The sequence below is a fragment of the Ricinus communis genome, chromosome 2, assembly GCF_019578655.1.
Source record: "Ricinus communis isolate WT05 ecotype wild-type chromosome 2, ASM1957865v1, whole genome shotgun sequence".
Taxonomy (NCBI): Eukaryota; Viridiplantae; Streptophyta; class Magnoliopsida; order Malpighiales; family Euphorbiaceae; genus Ricinus; species Ricinus communis.
Genome location: NC_063257.1, coordinates 6,893,556 through 6,910,323, shown reverse-complemented (window position 1 = coordinate 6,910,323; position 16,768 = coordinate 6,893,556). Strand labels below are relative to the sequence as shown.

General features: G+C 35.7%; 4 protein-coding genes across 6 annotated transcripts; 3 read left to right on the top strand and 1 right to left on the bottom strand.

Moving 5' to 3' along the window:
* The first annotated feature begins 3,099 nt into the window (after positions 1–3,099).
* Positions 3,100–8,897, top strand: LOC8274092 (DIS3-like exonuclease 2). 2 transcript variants are annotated; one of them, XM_015716062.3, is made up of 7 exons: positions 3,100–4,069; positions 4,290–4,603; positions 4,721–4,777; positions 4,878–4,946; positions 5,207–7,444; positions 7,756–7,827; positions 7,917–8,897. In XM_015716062.3, the coding sequence occupies exons 1-7, from the start codon at positions 3,931–3,933 to the stop codon at positions 8,328–8,330; spliced, it is 3,303 nt and encodes a 1,100-aa protein (XP_015571548.1). In that variant the 5' UTR covers positions 3,100–3,930; the 3' UTR covers positions 8,331–8,897. The 2 variants fall into 2 exon arrangements, with proteins under 2 accessions (XP_015571548.1, XP_002513779.1); XM_002513733.4 differs by having other exon boundaries at positions 3,101–4,069; positions 4,724–4,777.
* Positions 8,898–9,045: 148 nt separating this feature from the next.
* LOC8274093 lies at positions 9,046–11,470 on the top strand. Its single transcript, XM_048371115.1, has 7 exons — positions 9,046–9,358; positions 9,434–9,572; positions 9,654–9,755; positions 9,829–9,953; positions 10,058–10,341; positions 10,437–10,527; positions 10,914–11,470. The coding sequence occupies exons 1-7, from the start codon at positions 9,245–9,247 to the stop codon at positions 11,340–11,342; spliced, it is 1,284 nt and encodes a 427-aa protein (XP_048227072.1). The 5' UTR covers positions 9,046–9,244; the 3' UTR covers positions 11,343–11,470.
* Positions 11,471–11,546: 76 nt separating this feature from the next.
* Positions 11,547–13,496, bottom strand: LOC8264369. Its single transcript, XM_002535371.4, has 3 exons — positions 13,372–13,496; positions 13,027–13,163; positions 11,547–12,032 (listed from the first exon to the last, which is right to left on the bottom strand). The coding sequence occupies exons 2-3, from the start codon at positions 13,074–13,076 to the stop codon at positions 11,798–11,800; spliced, it is 285 nt and encodes a 94-aa protein (XP_002535417.1). The 5' UTR covers positions 13,077–13,163; positions 13,372–13,496; the 3' UTR covers positions 11,547–11,797.
* A 65-nt stretch (positions 13,497–13,561) lies between these two features.
* On the top strand, positions 13,562–15,741 carry LOC107260851. Of its 2 annotated transcripts, XM_048371117.1 has the most exons (4): positions 13,562–13,818; positions 14,598–14,666; positions 14,887–15,106; positions 15,325–15,741. In XM_048371117.1, exons 1-3 carry the CDS (start codon positions 13,627–13,629, stop codon positions 15,079–15,081), a joined length of 456 nt encoding a protein of 151 aa, XP_048227074.1. In that variant the 5' UTR covers positions 13,562–13,626; the 3' UTR covers positions 15,082–15,106; positions 15,325–15,741. The 2 variants fall into 2 exon arrangements, with proteins under 2 accessions (XP_048227074.1, XP_048227073.1); XM_048371116.1 differs by lacking the exon at positions 15,325–15,741 and having other exon boundaries at positions 14,887–15,323.
* Positions 15,742–16,768: the final 1,027 nt, after the last annotated feature.

Here is a 16,768-nt window from a genome sequence, read left to right as displayed (position 1 = left end):
TAACTCCCTCGGAGAATTGTAGATCTATCATTTATGGTCAAGAAAGTCCAATCCAAATTAGTAACACATAATTGCTTCCATCTTTGAATCTTCTTCACCATTGCCAAAGACAACAGCCAACAGAGAAGACATATAACCATAATAAAGAAAAACCCATTTCACTAAGCTATACAAATATAATAAAACAAAAAGACAATAGGAGAGATAGTTTCTAACAGCTAAAGCCACTAGAAAACCACCCTTCTTAAACAACCCAAATCCCAGGTAACTAATGAGAGATTTTGAGAGGAAAGAAAACAGAGAGAGAAAAGGTTTCCCCTGCGATTGTATTGTCTTTGTCTTTTGAGATATATTAGAAATGAGAGTAATTCTAAAGACACATATGTAATTGAATAAAAAAAGGAAAAAAGCTCTACAACACAGTGTTGGCAGAATTCATGCAGTATGCCATTGTTTAGTGACTCAATAAAACCCTTATAAAACGGGGTCGCTTTCGGAGGCGAGTTAAAAGGGCTAGAAGCAGAATGAAACGCTAAATCAATTTAGTGTAATTCGATTGGAATTGGAGTGTTAATATTGTATGTTAAAATCGAAACTCAAATAAGAATCCTAAGCAAAATAAAAGGCTTGAAAAACCAGCTTAGAAGAGGCTTCTTAACACTGCAAGAAAGTGAATCTAATAGAGAACCATCACTCCTCTCCTCCTGCAGATGCTTTCTCAGGATCATTACAATATTAGATGGGCAGATAATTCTTGTCTCGCTCTCAATATAATGAGTCATTGTTATTCAATAATCTACACTTTAGCATGCATATGCGGTGATAATCAAAGGCAAATTGAACTTGAGGTACAGTGATAATGTCCTTGTCTTTCTTTTTCTTTTTTTTCTAAATAAAATCGATTTCTTCTCCATCTTAACGTTGAATTTTAGAGCACATTCAAAATTATCACATGCAAAATAAGTAAATAAATATGTTAATTATGAAACATGTGATTGTTGAAATATTACAATCCTATCCCCATATTTTATACGATTGAAAAAATAGGAATGACAACTAGTAAAGTAGTCATTCAATATACAATACTCAAATATAAATTTGTTTAAAGTACAATTTTCCAAGCCCCTTATAAACTCATTAAAAATTTGACTTTACTATTTATATTTATTTCAAATCTAGTTGGTGAACCGTCTAAATTCAATAATAATTTATATTTCAAAATTACAGATTATTAAATGTTTAATTGGGTCGCTAAAAACTATTTATATGGACAAATTTGCATATCATTTATCAAAAAAAAATATTTAATGTATAAAAAATAAAACATTAAATTAACAAAATAATATATTATAATGAAAAAAGATACTAATTAAACAAAGAAACAAAATTATAAGCTCTAAACCAATTATCTTGACGTCAATTGTGATAACTAAAGCTGTTACAGACCCAGACAATAGGCCCGTAGTAAGTTAGGTTTAAAATTTAGCTATTTTCCTTTTCTTTTAACAATTAAAATTCATTTATTCTATTAAAAAGTAGGATAAATTAATGAAATAAGAAAAGTCAACCACAAATGACCCTACACATGTCCAAATCCAAAAAAAGAAAAAGAAAACCTAACATAGAAGAGGAAAAAAAAAAAAAAAAACAAAGAGAATGCTGCTGCCATTGTCTTCTCTTGCTGGAGCCATTTGAAAGATGTAAAATAAAAGTTTAAAAATTGTTATATTCAAGGAAATGGAGTGTTAAACAAATGAAAATAGATTATCAGTGATGTAATTAGAAAAAAGAAGGAAGAGCAACCAAAACAAAAGCATGGCGGGCCTTTAAAGGAAAATCATTTCAATTTAAATGTTCTTCAGTCTTATTTCAAAAATAATTTAACGAGTGAATGAGTATTGTGTTAATCTATCGAAATTTATTATTAGTAAATTTAAATAAGTAGGTACCAAGGCTACTTAAATTGAGAGGAGGAGTTGGAGCAATTCGAAGAGACGGGTGTTTGTTGGTAAGATGTCCCACAGTGGAATCTCTTCTCTAAAATAGTATGATCTCATCATCAGCTCATTTTAGTGTCACTTGAACCCCTTTTAACACAAAAATAACAACTATAAATGACTATGAGCATAGCATATTCCACACCAGAAAAATAAAAATACTTAAAACAATGCAATTGATGCTAATCACCAATTGGAATTCAGACATAACAGACTATTATTTATTTATTAATGGTGGCCACGTACTCATTGATTGAGATGACAAAATCTAAGCAGACATATGTTAGTGAAAGGTAAACTAAAAGTAGTTTTGGAGCTCATAACTCCCTTTTCTTTTTCAAAAAAAGCTAATAACCAAAATGAGCTTTTGTTTTTTTATATTATCTTTGCTAGGCACTTGACTGATATATTGATGCATCTTTATTATTATATGTTACTTTATTGTATTATTAAATGGTATATAAAAGTTTATTGTTTTATTAAACGGTACTATTTCATATTTTTTAAGGAGAAATTTTTTATTATAGTTTATAATTAGTTTTTTTTTATTGGACTGATAAAAAATTTAATAAAATTCCGGTCTCGCGCGCATGAAAATTAGATCAAAAGTTTACTTTTTATTTCATGAGTTAATTAAAATATTTTTCAGCAATTATTTGTTAAATTTTTTAGAAAACTGTTGAAGTTAATCTTTAAATAGAGTGCCAGTTTAGTATTTTTTTTTAAGCATATAAAACATCAACATCAATTGATTTAATGGCCCGTGATTAAAAATAATTTAATTCAACAATTAAGAATCTTTGTAGAAGCACTCTTCCTTTCATGGGTAATGTCGTGTTACACATATATTAAAAAGCAAAGCAAAAAGTTCTTTCTTTTTTTATTTGGTAAATGTGGCACCTAAAAGAATTATCAGTGAGCATTCAGTAAAAGAAAAGTTTGATTTGGTTTAAATTTAAAGAAGACAGATAGATAATGGATAGGATGAATAAAAAGAGAAGTAGAAACAGACAAATTTGGTACAAGTCAATGAATGTTCTTAACCTTTAATAACTTACCATTTAAGAAAGGAATTTTGTTTAATTATAAACATTTTTTTAGGTCTTTTTGTGTTGTTTATGGTGTTCTCTGATCCCTTTGCATCACCGTCCAATACGACTTTATAATCCTCTTCTTCTTCTTCTTCTTCTTTAAATCCAATCCAATTCAGCAGCCACATCCTCCGCTTTCATAATCTTACCTACACAACACAGACAGACTTCTTTCAGTACACTACACCTTATGCAACCATAGCAGCGCAGTTTAGCATCCACTGGTCCCAAGACTGACACGCGTCGCGAGATCCATACACCCCACCCATTCTCCCATAATCAAAATCTTCTTTTATTTTCTTATTTTTTATAATAATCTCTCTCTCTCTCTATCTTTTTGGTAGAAAATTAAGAGAAAGGGAAAGAAAAGGAAAAGAAAAGAGAAAGAGAAGAAGTGAGTAGAGAGAGCAGGAGTAGAGGTGGACAGACAAAGGAATCGATAGTCGGTGCCCTATTGTCTTCGCCGACCAATCATAACGTCCCTTTCCACCCACTTGGTTTCTAAAGAAAAAAAAATAATTAACTAATTAATTTCTTTCCTGGTGTTTATAAAACCCTATCACTTCTTCTTCTTTCTCTTTGATTCTTTTTTTAATTTTTTTGTTTCCTCTTTTTTTTTTTCTTTTTTTTTCTCTAACACTATCGGCTGGTTCTTCCGACTATATATTAGCAAATCGGAAGACGCCCGTGTTTTTCTTTTTGTTAATCTGATTTAGGGTTTTCATGCTTTTATTATCCCTTTAAAATTTGTTTTTATTTTTATTTTTTAGATTGATTGGTTTTGTTTGCTGTTAACTTATTTTCTTGGAAAAAGAAAAATTATTGGGCAATACTATTGAGTTATGATGAGAAGCGGGACTGAGCAATCGTCGACTGTGGTTATTGAAAGGACTGAGGATGGCGTTGCTGATAAAGATAAAGAGAAGAAGAAGAATAAACGCCGATCTAATCGTCGATCTAAGCAGAACTCTCCTAATTTAGGTATCAATTTATTAGTTTAAAAAGAATTCACGGGCTTGGGATTTCACTATATTCTTTGCCCTTTTTATGTTTTTATCTTTTGTCTTTACCTTTTGCTCTGTGGATTTCTTTTCATCATTTGCCAACTGCCTTTCTAAATCCAATAACAACGTATCTTCGGTTTGTCGTCTATTTCAGTTTAGTGATTTTATGTTATTCTTTTCTTGTTGATTATCTTCAGTAAATGGTGGTGGAGAGTTGTCACAGTCATCTCGAAAATCAAAGAATTATACATCATCTGTGGGTTGCTTTCCATCTGGGCAGCCTGATTTTGATGCTTACGCTTTCAACTCTATGCCCACTATGCATATAAGTGAGCAAGTTGAACACCTTTTGCCATCTGATCTTAGCATTGGTGGGCAAGCATTTTCGAACTCGTGTCCTGAACCCATTGCTGGTGGACTCTGTCCGTTTGATAGCATCAGTAATATTAATACTCGGGGCAAGATTTTTGCTTCACACTGGTCCATTGAGGCTATTGACGAGGCATTAGAGGTGAGTTTTGAGTTTTTTGATTCGATTTACAATCTCATCTCTTTTGTTTTGTTTAACATTTTTTAGTTAGGTTTATTGTCTCTGTTTGTTTGTAATTGCTTTCTTAAAAACATTTAGCAGAAAGGTGATGCTTTTAAAGCGGTATTTCATGTCAATGCTCACAATCGGCTTGAGGTATTTATGATGTCTCTGCTTTTGTATTGTTTTCTAGTATTTTCAGTAGTCCTGTTTAATTGTTCTTGCTTAGAATTTGCACATGCTATTTCCATTGCAGGCGTACTGCAAAATTGAGGGAGTTTCCACAGATGTACTCATCAGTGGACTTGCTGTGCAAAACAGAGCTGTAAGTGTGGATTTTGGTCTTCTTTTTTATTAATTTCTACTGTAGTACCTTATTGAGCAGCTATACAGGGACTAAAAATTGCCTTGCTAATGAAATGCCTGATTGATTTTTATATAGTAGTTAGAAGTGCTCATTTTAAATATTCATACTGCACTACTTGTCTGTTCTAGCAACAATTGACAAGCATATCCATTCTACATTCACTTTGGATGGGCTGGGATTTCTAATTGATTAGAACCAATTTTTTCTACTACGTGTAGGTGGAAGGGGACATGGTGGTCATCAAGGTTGATCCCTTGCCATGCTGGACTAAGATGAAAGGGTCAAATGGACCATCAAATAGTATTGCTTTGGCAGAAGATTGCAATTCAGCTGTAGAATTAAGTGAGATGGCTAGCGGTAGCTGCAAGGGTAAAATTAAAGTGGAGGTGGATCATGACTTTGCTGAATCTGGAAGTTTCTCTCTACCTCAGAAGGGAATTCATTCTGAGGATAGCTCTTGTGCCACTGAAGCTGTTCATCAGGAACTAAATGGTTCAACGGGTTACAATATTGGTATTGGGGATCACCCATCCGCTTCAGAATCTTCAAATTTTGGTTCTTCTATGGGACAGCATGAAGGTGCTAATGCTGTGGGTAGGCTATGCACCATGATTAGTTCACACCCAACAAAGCGACCAACTGGTAGAGTCGTGGCCATCATTGAAAGATCCCCTCGTCGAGATGCTATTATTGGTTTTCTAAATGTCAAGCAGTGGTTTTACTGCAGGGAAGCTTGTAAAAAAGATTCAAAAAAGAACAAAAACTCTTCATCAATATCTGATCGTGAGTATATACAGCTTATGCCGACTGATCCAAAATTTCCAAAAATGATGGTCTTGGCGAGTAGCTTGCCTGACTCCATCAAGAAAAGATTGGAGGGAGGAGATGCAACAGTTGAGATGGAGCTGGTAGCTGCTCAGATTGATAATTGGGATGATGAAAGTCCTTCTCCACATGCCCATGTCTCTCGGATATTTGGACGGGGTAGTGAATTGGAGCCACAGCTTAGTGCAATTTTATATGAAAATACAATTTGTTATTCAGATTTTTCACCTGAATCTCTTTCTTGCATTCCATGCGATTCTTGGGAGGTGCCAGCAGAGGAAATCAGAAGAAGAAAAGATCTTAGAAATTTGTGCATATTTACGATTGACCCTTCCACTGCAACTGACTTAGATGATGCTCTCTCAGTTGAAAGGCTGCCGAATGGCATCCTAAGAGTTGGTGTTCACATTGCTGATGTCTCATATTTTGTTTTGCCTGATTCAGCCTTAGACAAAGAAGCTCAGGCTCGATCGACAAGTGTGTATTTGCTGCGAGGAAAATTACCTATGTTGCCTCCACTTCTTTCTGAGAATCTAGGTTCACTTAATCCAGGAGTAGATAGACTTGCATTTACTATTTTCTGGGAGTTAAACAGTACTGGTGATGTCACAGATCGTTGGATCGGCCGCACTGTGATACAATCTTGTTGCAAGCTTTCTTATCAACATGCTCAAGAAATGGTTGATGGGGTGATTAGGGAGGAGGCTTGTAACACATTTGGAAACAGCCTGCCACAGTTGTATGGCCCGTTTGACTGGTCAGATGTCATTAGATCTGTCAAGAGTCTTAATGAAATTTCAAAAACTTTAAGGGAAAAGAGGTTCAATGATGGGGCTTTACAGCTTGAAAGTTCCAAAATTGGCTTTCTATTTGATGAATATGGAATTCCATATGATAGCGTGCTTTGCGGGCGGAAGGACTCCGATTTTCTTGTTGAGGAGTTTATGCTTTTAGCAAATAGAACAGCTGCTGAAGTCATATCTAGAGCTTTCCCAGATAGTGCACTATTGCGGAGGCATCCTGCACCTAATATGCGAAAGTTAAGAGAATTTGAAGCTTTTTGTTGCAAGCATGGTCTGCAATTGGACAGTTCTTCTTCTGGTAACTTCCATCAGTCATTGGAGTGCATCAGGGGTAAGCTCAAGGATGACAGTGTGTTGTGTGGTATTCTGATGTCTTATGCTTCAAGACCAATGCAGCTGGCTACCTACTTTTGCAGTGGTGTTATGAAAGATAATATGAACGACTGGGGTCATTATGCGCTTGCTGTTGCTCTCTATACTCATTTTACTTCACCATTGCGTCGATATCCTGATATCATTGTACATCGGACATTGGCTGCAGCCATAGAAGCAGAGGAGTTGTATATGAGAAGTAGAAGAATCTCGTGTAAAGCGGGAATGGGGGACAAAGTGATGAGGTGTTTCACTGGTATTTATTTTGATAAAGATGCTGCAGAATCTGTTGAAGGCAAGGAAGCATTATCAGCTGCAGCTTCTAAACATAGAATTCCATGCACAGAATCACTTGCAAATGTTGTCGCTTACTGTAATGATCGAAAGCTGGCTAGTAGGCATGTCAAGGATGCCTGTGATAAACTGTACATGTGGGCTTTGCTTAAAAGGAAAGAGGTATGTCGCCCTTCTTTTCCGTATATGCCTCTGACAGTGCCATACTTGTTGGTCTACTAATTGCTTTAGTAATATGTATCATATGCAGCTATGGTTAGTAGGTTGTTGAATCCATGAGCTTCGTACTTATAAAACTTGTTCCTGCTATGATCGCCCGATGTAATCAACAAATGTGAAACTGATATATTTTTGGTGCATGGTTGGACGTGTATCATTCAATTTGCTTATACCACTCCCATGTGTTTGTTGCATTTTTCTTATTCTATGCGTATTGTCAGGGCTTAAGGATCTGTATTTCATTTGCTCTGCAGGTTCTATTATCAGATGCTAGGGTTTTGGGTCTTGGGCCAAGGTTTATGTCCATTTATATCCAAAAACTAGCTGTAAGTAGCTTTATACATATTCATATATTTGTTGGCCGTATGAGGTTGTATAATGTTGTTTCTAATGCTAATGGATGCATGCCTTTCAGATTGAACGGCGGATTTATTATGAGGAAGTTGAAGGCTTAACAGTGGAATGGCTAGAGGCTACATCGACATTGGTGCTAAATTTGTGTTCGTACAAACGTGCATTCAGGAGGTCTGGCTCTGGTTTTTACAGGGAACTTGATGAGTTTGCATGGGTTGTAAGTCCGTGCAGTCTGAAGCTGGAAGCTGACATGGTTGGAGAGAGTCCTAAGGAGTGCAGAATTGCAGATTCAGATAATAATGGAAAGGCATCCCAGCATATAGATCCCATTTCAGAGTCCAAAATTGATCCAGTAGTTTTTCCTATCACTGTGCGTCTTCTGTCAACAATCCCTGTAGCGCTTCATGCAGTTGGTGGGGATGACAGGCCGATTGAAATTGGGGTGAGGGTTTTCGCGAGCTCATATTTAAGCTAGACTAGATTATGATACGTGAGCTTACATTTGGAACTGGGAGATGAAGTCTAATGAGCTCATGGAGATGGAAGATAAACAGAAATAGCAGCAACGCAAGCTCTGTTGTAGATACAGAATGTTAGTGTATAGTTGAAATAGTTAGATGAAAGAAAAATCTGTGGATCAGAATCATCCATATTTACCCGGAGTCTGTTAATACATATGGTGCTGAAACATCTGGTGGAAGGTGTAGATATTGGCAGGCTTTTCTTTTTTGGCTCTAGTGGCTGTCTTTTTTACAAAAGCTGCTTGAATGGGATGGCCCTTGTTTTTGTAGGCCAGTTCCATTGAAATTATATGAATTCGGCAGAGTTGAGACCGAGTTTGGAGCGAAATTTTATGTTTTTCTTTTTTTAAATTTCCTTTTGTAATATTGAACTGCCTGCAGCCCAATAAGTTTTTTTAAGTTTGGGTTGGTTTGGTGGTTCTAGTGCTCTTTTTTCTGAACCTTCTGTTCGTGTTTTAATGTACTATCTGGAATTTACTTTTGTTGAATAAATGGCTTTTAATTGCGACTTGCAAGGAAAATGTAGGAGCCATGGTTTCATTTTCTTATTACTATTTCTCCTCCGCCTTGTGTTTAAAGTTTTTGTATTAGTGAATATAACTTGAGAATTTAATTAATAATAATAAAAATTCATTCGATTTTAAGTTTAATACTAATTATCATACTTAATAAAAATCTATTAAAATTCTTTCCATCAAAATCAGACCAAAATTTAATAAAAATAGACCCGATGTCCTTCTAAAGCGTTAGAGTTATCGTAGCTGTCTTACCAAACAAGCTGAACAGTGATCTCCAAAATAAATTCCAAAGCCCTACCGAATTTTGAGCGCCAAAATTTCTCGCGTGGGAAGGAAGGAGGAGGAAACAGATGACGTCAGCAATAGGATGGTACGGACCGTTAATAGACCTATCGAAAGCTGCTTCTCACATCGGCGACTTTGTTCAGCTTCTCGTTTTTGTTCATCGATGCTCTCCTATTCAGGTCTCGTTTCTTTTTCTTTCTTTCTCCAGTTTCTTTTTCGGTAGCGCGATTTTGAATTCTTTCTTGGCCGTACAGTATAAGTTATCAAAAGGCGGAGAAGTAATAAGAACAGACATTCAAGTGGGTGATGATACGCTACCGTATTTCTCCGTCTCATTGTGGCAAAAGCAAATGGCAACTCTTGCAGTTACGGGTGATGTCATTTTATTGCAAAGTAAACTCTCATAATTACTACATTTCTCTTTACGAATTTTACGTTATTTGTACTCAATTTTGATTTGATTTGATTTCAAAGATGTGAAGATCACTAAATTTGGAGATATTATTGAGGCAAAAACTGTCCAGTTTTCATCGTTACACTGTTTGATCCATCCCTATGACTTGCTTTTCTCCAAAGGTATTCATTTTTCATTTTTGCTTACATTTATTATCAAGATGAGATTATTTGAAGCCAATTCATGAAAATATAGGTGTGGATGACTTAGTGAGCGAGTGTCAAGTTGGGAATACGACATTGGAAAAGCTTGTCAAGGTTGTTAAATGGGTGCAGAGGGCTGCTTCTTCTCTTTACAATATTGCCTCTAACGCCTTTCAGGTACATATGTATGTAATTACCATGTTGTTATATATTCTGCTAATACTGAAGTGAAGGCTTATTGTTTATGCGCCATCAGTAAGTAGTAATTATTTGCAAAGCAGAAGAGACAGCTTCCAAGGAACTGGAAAGTAGTAGAACAGAGTGAAGCTCGGGATATTTTCCTGCTTTCACAAGTGCTGCACCTAAGGGATTCCTGTAAGGCAATCTTTCATGCGTTTGTCGGTGAAATTTTCCTACCGATTACCTGGAGACTACTCGGTGATTCTGAGAAGGAAAACATGTTTGTTAGTAGGAGAATAACAAAACTTGAAGGGAGTAATATAGTAGAAGATTTTACTTGTATTGGCTGCCAGTTATGTGGGTCTCGTTTAGATTCGCAAAATGGGTAGGGAAGATTGAAGCTGCTCTTTTGCTACCATTTGCTTTGTATATTTGAATTGCCAATTGTGGTTTTTCAAAGCCTTGTTGCCTTTCTAACAGGTGTATGTTCAAGAAATATTCGGTTCCACTCTTTTGCACAAAAAGCTCAGATCATCTTCATGTAGTTGGCATGATATACAGACCCTTTATGGTAAGGGATTTGTTTGTGCTCTTGCTTTTATTTGCTTGACCTTTTCTTTTTGGTTAAATTGGTTAGAGGACCGCATTTTTCAGTTGTTCAAAGTTTATTTTCATCTTTGGAATTTGATTTCATATCATTTTACTTCCCACACTTTGTAGTTGGAAGGCTTCCCAGGTTATTTGTTATAAATTTGGTTGCATCTCTCTCCAAATGATGTAAACTGGAATTGTCTGAATATCTTAAACAACAGTCGGTAAAATTTGGATTGCAGTGCTATAAATTTCTTTGCTATCTTCCAATCATCAAACTTCCCCAGTATGGTCATCTTCTGTGTGGGGAGTGGTAAAATAGCACCAGTTTTAAGTTAAGAGGCTAATTCTTTCCTTCAACTGTAGTTATATGTGTGGGATGAATCAGAGCACCTGCCACTACTTGTAACGAACAAGGCTGCAGAGCTGTTGTTTGGAAACATCAAGGCTGAAAGAGTCTACTCTTGCTATAGAGGCCAAAGGAATAATCAGAACTCTGACCTAAATGATCACCGTAAAGAGTTTATTCCTAAAGCTACGGGGCAAGCAGCGGCGGATCCTTGCTCATCAGGTGGAGACAACATGCAAGTTAAGACGAAACAACATCACTATGATAAAAACATCAACTTCCACTTGATTTGGTTAATTCTTCTGAAGATGCTGTTGCAACAAGAGAATAACAGCCCATTGAAATTTGAAGTAAATGTAAATCCGAGTCTGGATACTGACAATGGGAAGTTTGAAATGGTTTCTGTGTCAATTCCATGCATCAGAACCAAAGGTTCTTCATCTTGAAGAACATAACATAAATCCATTAATTTGAAGAATTTATTAGTTAAAAGGTTTTTATTCTGTATATAAGTTCATTGCTGGCAAAACACTTGAAATATTTAGCAATCCATTTATTATTATCGTTGTTATTCTTTTTTTTTTTTTCTTTTTCTCCAAGAAAGATCTTAGCCATCCAACCTTACGTAACAAGCCAATGAAGACTCAAAACACGCAAATGAAGGCTTCTAAACAAGCCCCGGGTTTTTAATCAATAATGATAGGTTTCTTGCTGGTTGAGATCCAAAGTTACGTCAAAAAAATAACTTTTGATAGATCATCAGGGCTAAAAAAAAAGTGCAATATGAATCACAAGTGAAAAGGTTAGGCATTCATCAAAGAGTAACCAAAAGAGATTTGTCTCTCATACCAAGCGATTTAAAGAGCCGAGTCACAGAGCTGATGCCTATAGCAACTTGGCATCAAGATTCAGATCCTCTCTCTGAAAACGATGCGTTCTCTGCCAAGTTCTGGGCTTGTAGTAGTTGTGCTTGGCGTTCTGCATGTTCCCTTTCACATTGGCTGATTCCCATGATAATATCAAGCATTGTGCCTGTTGTGCCAAAGAACACAAGGGGTGCTAATGACTTCTTTTTTATGCCTACTGGAATTGCAATCAAAGCCCCTGCTACTGAGAAGAACCATGTGCCTAATGCACTATAGATATGAACATACTCATAGATTAGCTCAAGCAACTTTTTCATTTCAAAGTCAAACAACAAGGAATTTATATGCAAAATAGTTCCATGCCTAAGTATGACTTCGGAGATGCAGCTTTCTGAAATGAAGACAAGTGTACCAAAACATGTTCAAGACTCCACATAATTAGATGCAAGATCAATATCTATTTAAACATGGTTTAAACACTAACAGCATTGCCACAAAGGTCCAATGAATTGTTTTCTTATCATTTTCCCTTTTGCCTCCATAAGGATCAACTTTTTCCCACTTCTTAATGCAACTGTAGTGCTCATTTCCGACAAATTATACACAGCATATCATAATAGCTAAAGCAAAAATACTGCTTGATCTTAATTTGCGCTTGCCACTTTTCAAAAGGTGAATAAATTCTAGATTCAGTTTATAGGATCAAAGGGGTGCAGATATCAAATAGCACGCGATGCAGTTAATGTGATTACTTACAATCAACAACACCAGAAACCTTGTGATAACAGGTCACGGTTGTAAAGCAACTTGCAACCTTTTAGCATACTCTTCCGTATGACTGAATACTAGAAGCAACGTATACCCAGAAAAGGTGAAATTGAATCATGACATGCTAATCAGAAGCAACACTGTCAACACAGACAATGTGCATATAAAAACCAGACAAACTTTCTACTTAAGCTTGATCTAGTAAGGATTTAGAAATAAGAATTATTAACCACACATAATATCACAGAATGGCTTTGATTGTCCATCAATAACAATAGCCACTAAAGGATGGACTGGTCAGAAATGCTAATGCTTTAAACTAATCTATAAGTAAGCAGTATCACTAAATTTGGCATTTCTTTTAATCTAAAATTACTAAAAAATGCTGCATATCAGAAGTTAGTACCACTAACAAGAGAATCATTTAGAAACCAGAAAACATATAGAAAGAAATAGATAGAAACTATATAGAAAAAGAAAAGATGGAAAAACTGACTTGGCAACTGAGCAGTCCTCAAGATGCTTAACATTTTCCTGCCCTGCCATTACTGTTTCTCTTATAAATGAGGAACTTTATGATTATTGGCCCTCTTTCTCTGATCTGAAACTAGCAACCTACTTCAACCCTATTTTCTGGCCAATTTAACCCAAAAATAAAAGGAAAAAGAAAAAGAATTGATTACTAGTGACGAGCAATTGATAAGGTATATATACAAATACACAAAAAATAAAAAGCCCTAAAAACCTTAAAACACCAGATTAAAAAGGGAAAAAGGAGCAATTGAGTTGGTCAGAAGAAACAGTAATAGATATGACAAAAAGAGATGAATTTGAAGCTCACCTGACGTAAAAGAAGAAACCCAGAAGTTATTTATCACTTCCTTCTCTCTAAATCTCTAATGGTCACTAGTTAAGTAATAACCGGTCCGCCCGGTCTAAACATTGGCCGGTTTATTCTATTCTTAATGAGTGTTTCTGGATTCCAATAAAACGGGATGTCGTTTGAAGAAATGCAAATAATGTAAGCGCATCATAAGTTCACAACAAAATAAAGAAAAAAGAGAGTTATTACAGAGATTGATCGGGAGGGTGAGAGATGAAAGGGGTAGCTGGAGGGCCATTGCTGTGCATAGGGGATTTGTTAAGCGATCTTGAAGAGAAAGAAGAAAAGGAAGAAGAAGAAGAAGATCATTATAAACAATCACTTGTCTCGTCTTCTTCTTCTTCAATTTTTGATTCCAGTGATACTTTTCAATCCTCCTCCTTGGATTTAACCAAGCTCTTCCAGGTTCTCTATCTTTCTTCTTCAATTTCATTATTAACTATTAACCAATTAAAAAGACTTGTTTTTCCCTTCTGATTGTGTGATCATGTCGGAATTTATTCTTGAATTATTTTTCTTTTCTGGTAAATCTCATTGAATTGAAGCTGAGTTTATAATTTGTTTGAATTAATTGGTTATATGTTTAATTGGTAGTATGGGAAGTGTTAAACTTTCATAATCTGACTGTCAGCGAGTATCTGCTGCAAAGTGATTGATACTTCGTAACATCTAGTTACCTTTCTTAGGACTGCAAATGGCCCCTGAATTTTTATATAATGGACAGCCAATTCAGATTTTGGCTTTCTGCCTTAATCAGTCTGTAACTTTTAGGAATGTGGTTAATTAGCCCTAGTTTCATTTCATCACCACTAAATGAGCGTATAGTGTTACAAATTTCAACAATAAACTGGACGTAATTAGCCACAGTATTGAAGTTGTGTACTAATTAGGCCAGAACGTTAATGTCGGGGCCTATAATGAACAAATTTTGAGAGCAATTTAATATTTAAGCTGATTGCAGACACTAGGGTGTGCGGATGACACTTCTGCGCAATGGCCTTTTGGTCTTTATAATCTGTTATTTAAATTGGAATCTAGTTATCATGCTGTATATAACAAACAACAGGATAATCTGAACTTGTTGATACGTGTCTTAAGTAAATGAGGTTTTCTAGGTATGCTAGCAATTGTGTCAGTGTAGAGTGCATCTATACTATAACCAGTAATTTGCTTATCTGCTTCAGGAAAACTATGGCCACTTGAACAAGGCACTTGTTGGAACAGATCACTCTTGGACGGCTCTGACTCTAAAGGTAAGATGATGCGTATTTAAGAGTGTGTGATATGCAGTGAGGCACTATGTGAATGCCTTTTTCGTTATATGTTTTTCTGGACACTTGACAGCATTTTGTAATTTTGTGCCTATGTGCTTGGATATGTCTTTCTGAAAACTGAAGTACACAATACAGTAACTCTACATGTCTCCTTGTACATAGTATATTAATGTGCTCTTTTAATATCGGAATATTCCAGTTATGCACTTCTCTAGGAACTGCAACTGAGTTGATCCGGTCTACCAACTCAAATGTTGCATCGTTATCTGAAAGAGTTCAAGAGCTTGAGAAAATTGTCAAGAGAGGAGATTCTGCTGTTGCAGCTGCCAAGGCTGTTCATGTTTCTCTAAACCAAAAGGATGATTTACTTAGTGGCAGTCAAAATGTCCAGTAGTTTATGTCTCTTTTGAACATGGCTGGTAAAGTGAGGTTTATTGTTATCTTTTTGTTTCAAGCTTTATTCTTTCCAATATGGTAAAATTAGCTACTAGAATGTAGAATTTCATAAGAGTAGTGGTAAAGTAGTTAATATACTGGGTGGAACTATATCTCTTAGATCACCTGTTAGTAACTTATCTAAACAACCCTGATGTAATAATACTGTTAAAGGCTGAATCAAAGAGAGTTCTTTGCTTAGGTTCTGGCATTATTTGAGTCTGGTGCTGTGTAAAGCTTGTGGAGATCAACCATCCAAGGCCACTGTAAATTTTTGCTTCATAGGCACATGAGAGTTTTGGTGCTACTCAAGTCAAGAACCAACATAACAATGAATCACTGCCAATGGGGAAGTTTCCTGCAATTGCTTTGTCCTGGAATTAGATGTTACCTAGACACCCCGTTCCAAGAACCCCATTCCTTTATTTTTGTGATAATTAATGATGGTATTATAGGGAATACGGACTCATTTTCACTGGAATTCAATAAGTTGTTCAGATTGTCAAAATGATGGATTATATGAAACAGATTTGTTGTTCCTGGAATGTTAAACTGATGCCATAACCTCACCAAATGAGGCCCTTCTACCAATATAAAAGAAAAACGACAATTGCTTCTACTTTTTACTGAATGCTGATGTTCTTCTTCTTCTTCTGAGCCAAGTCCTCTATAAGCGGAATCATTTAGTGCTGCTTTATGGTTAATGAGAAGGGGCTTGTTTCCTGATCTGATCTGCTCAGCATGGGGACCCTTTTGATTGTGCACATCAAACAACTGTCGCAGTAGGATATCCAAAATCAGATTCCTATAGCAAAGATTATTAAATGTAGGAGTGGAGTTCTCAACTATTTGCGAATCAGTCCTACTGTTTTCTTCCTTCCCAAATATAAAAGCTTATCACATGTGTGTGGGCTAACCATCCAAGGAGATTAGAATCCACTGAACTAAATACACAAGGGCAATGCATGATCATCAAAAGTTGACGTATGTGTTAAGATGGCATACAATAACAATGGTGTAACTGTAAACAACCATGCTAATTATTTTTTTTATTGTTGCATGGAATTGCAAGCAGGTGAGTTCACGATTTGAACTCTGCGAGGTAAATTTAATCTACCGTATCATACATACATTGACAAAAGCAATTATAAGTTAACATGTTGTATTATTTAATATCTATAAAATCTACAAGAGAATTTTTGTTGCAAGTCCTGAGTAATCACTTACTAGCCAATGGCATTTATCTAAATGATACGGCAGTGCACACATTGAGACTCTAGGATGGGGTGCATGGTCCATCAAATATTTTTTACTCCTTACTCCTTATGATTCACTTTCTTTGCTTACGTATAATTTTCCAAAATTTTATCTCAAAGGGTACAAAAAGATCAATCAAGCCACACCTGATATGCTATCATTCGGTAATTTTTAACTTGATCATTGTTCTGATCAGGGCAAAAGAAAAAAAATGTGCTACAAAATTGATGTATTTGTTTTATGTTAACTCTTAAATAAACCATCAATAATGACCTCATACAACAACTCTATTGGATATGAACTAAGAAACGAGCAACTAGACTATAATTATTGCAATCAGTTGCACTAAACTTCCAAAACAGAACCCACCAACAGAGCAAGAAGACAAC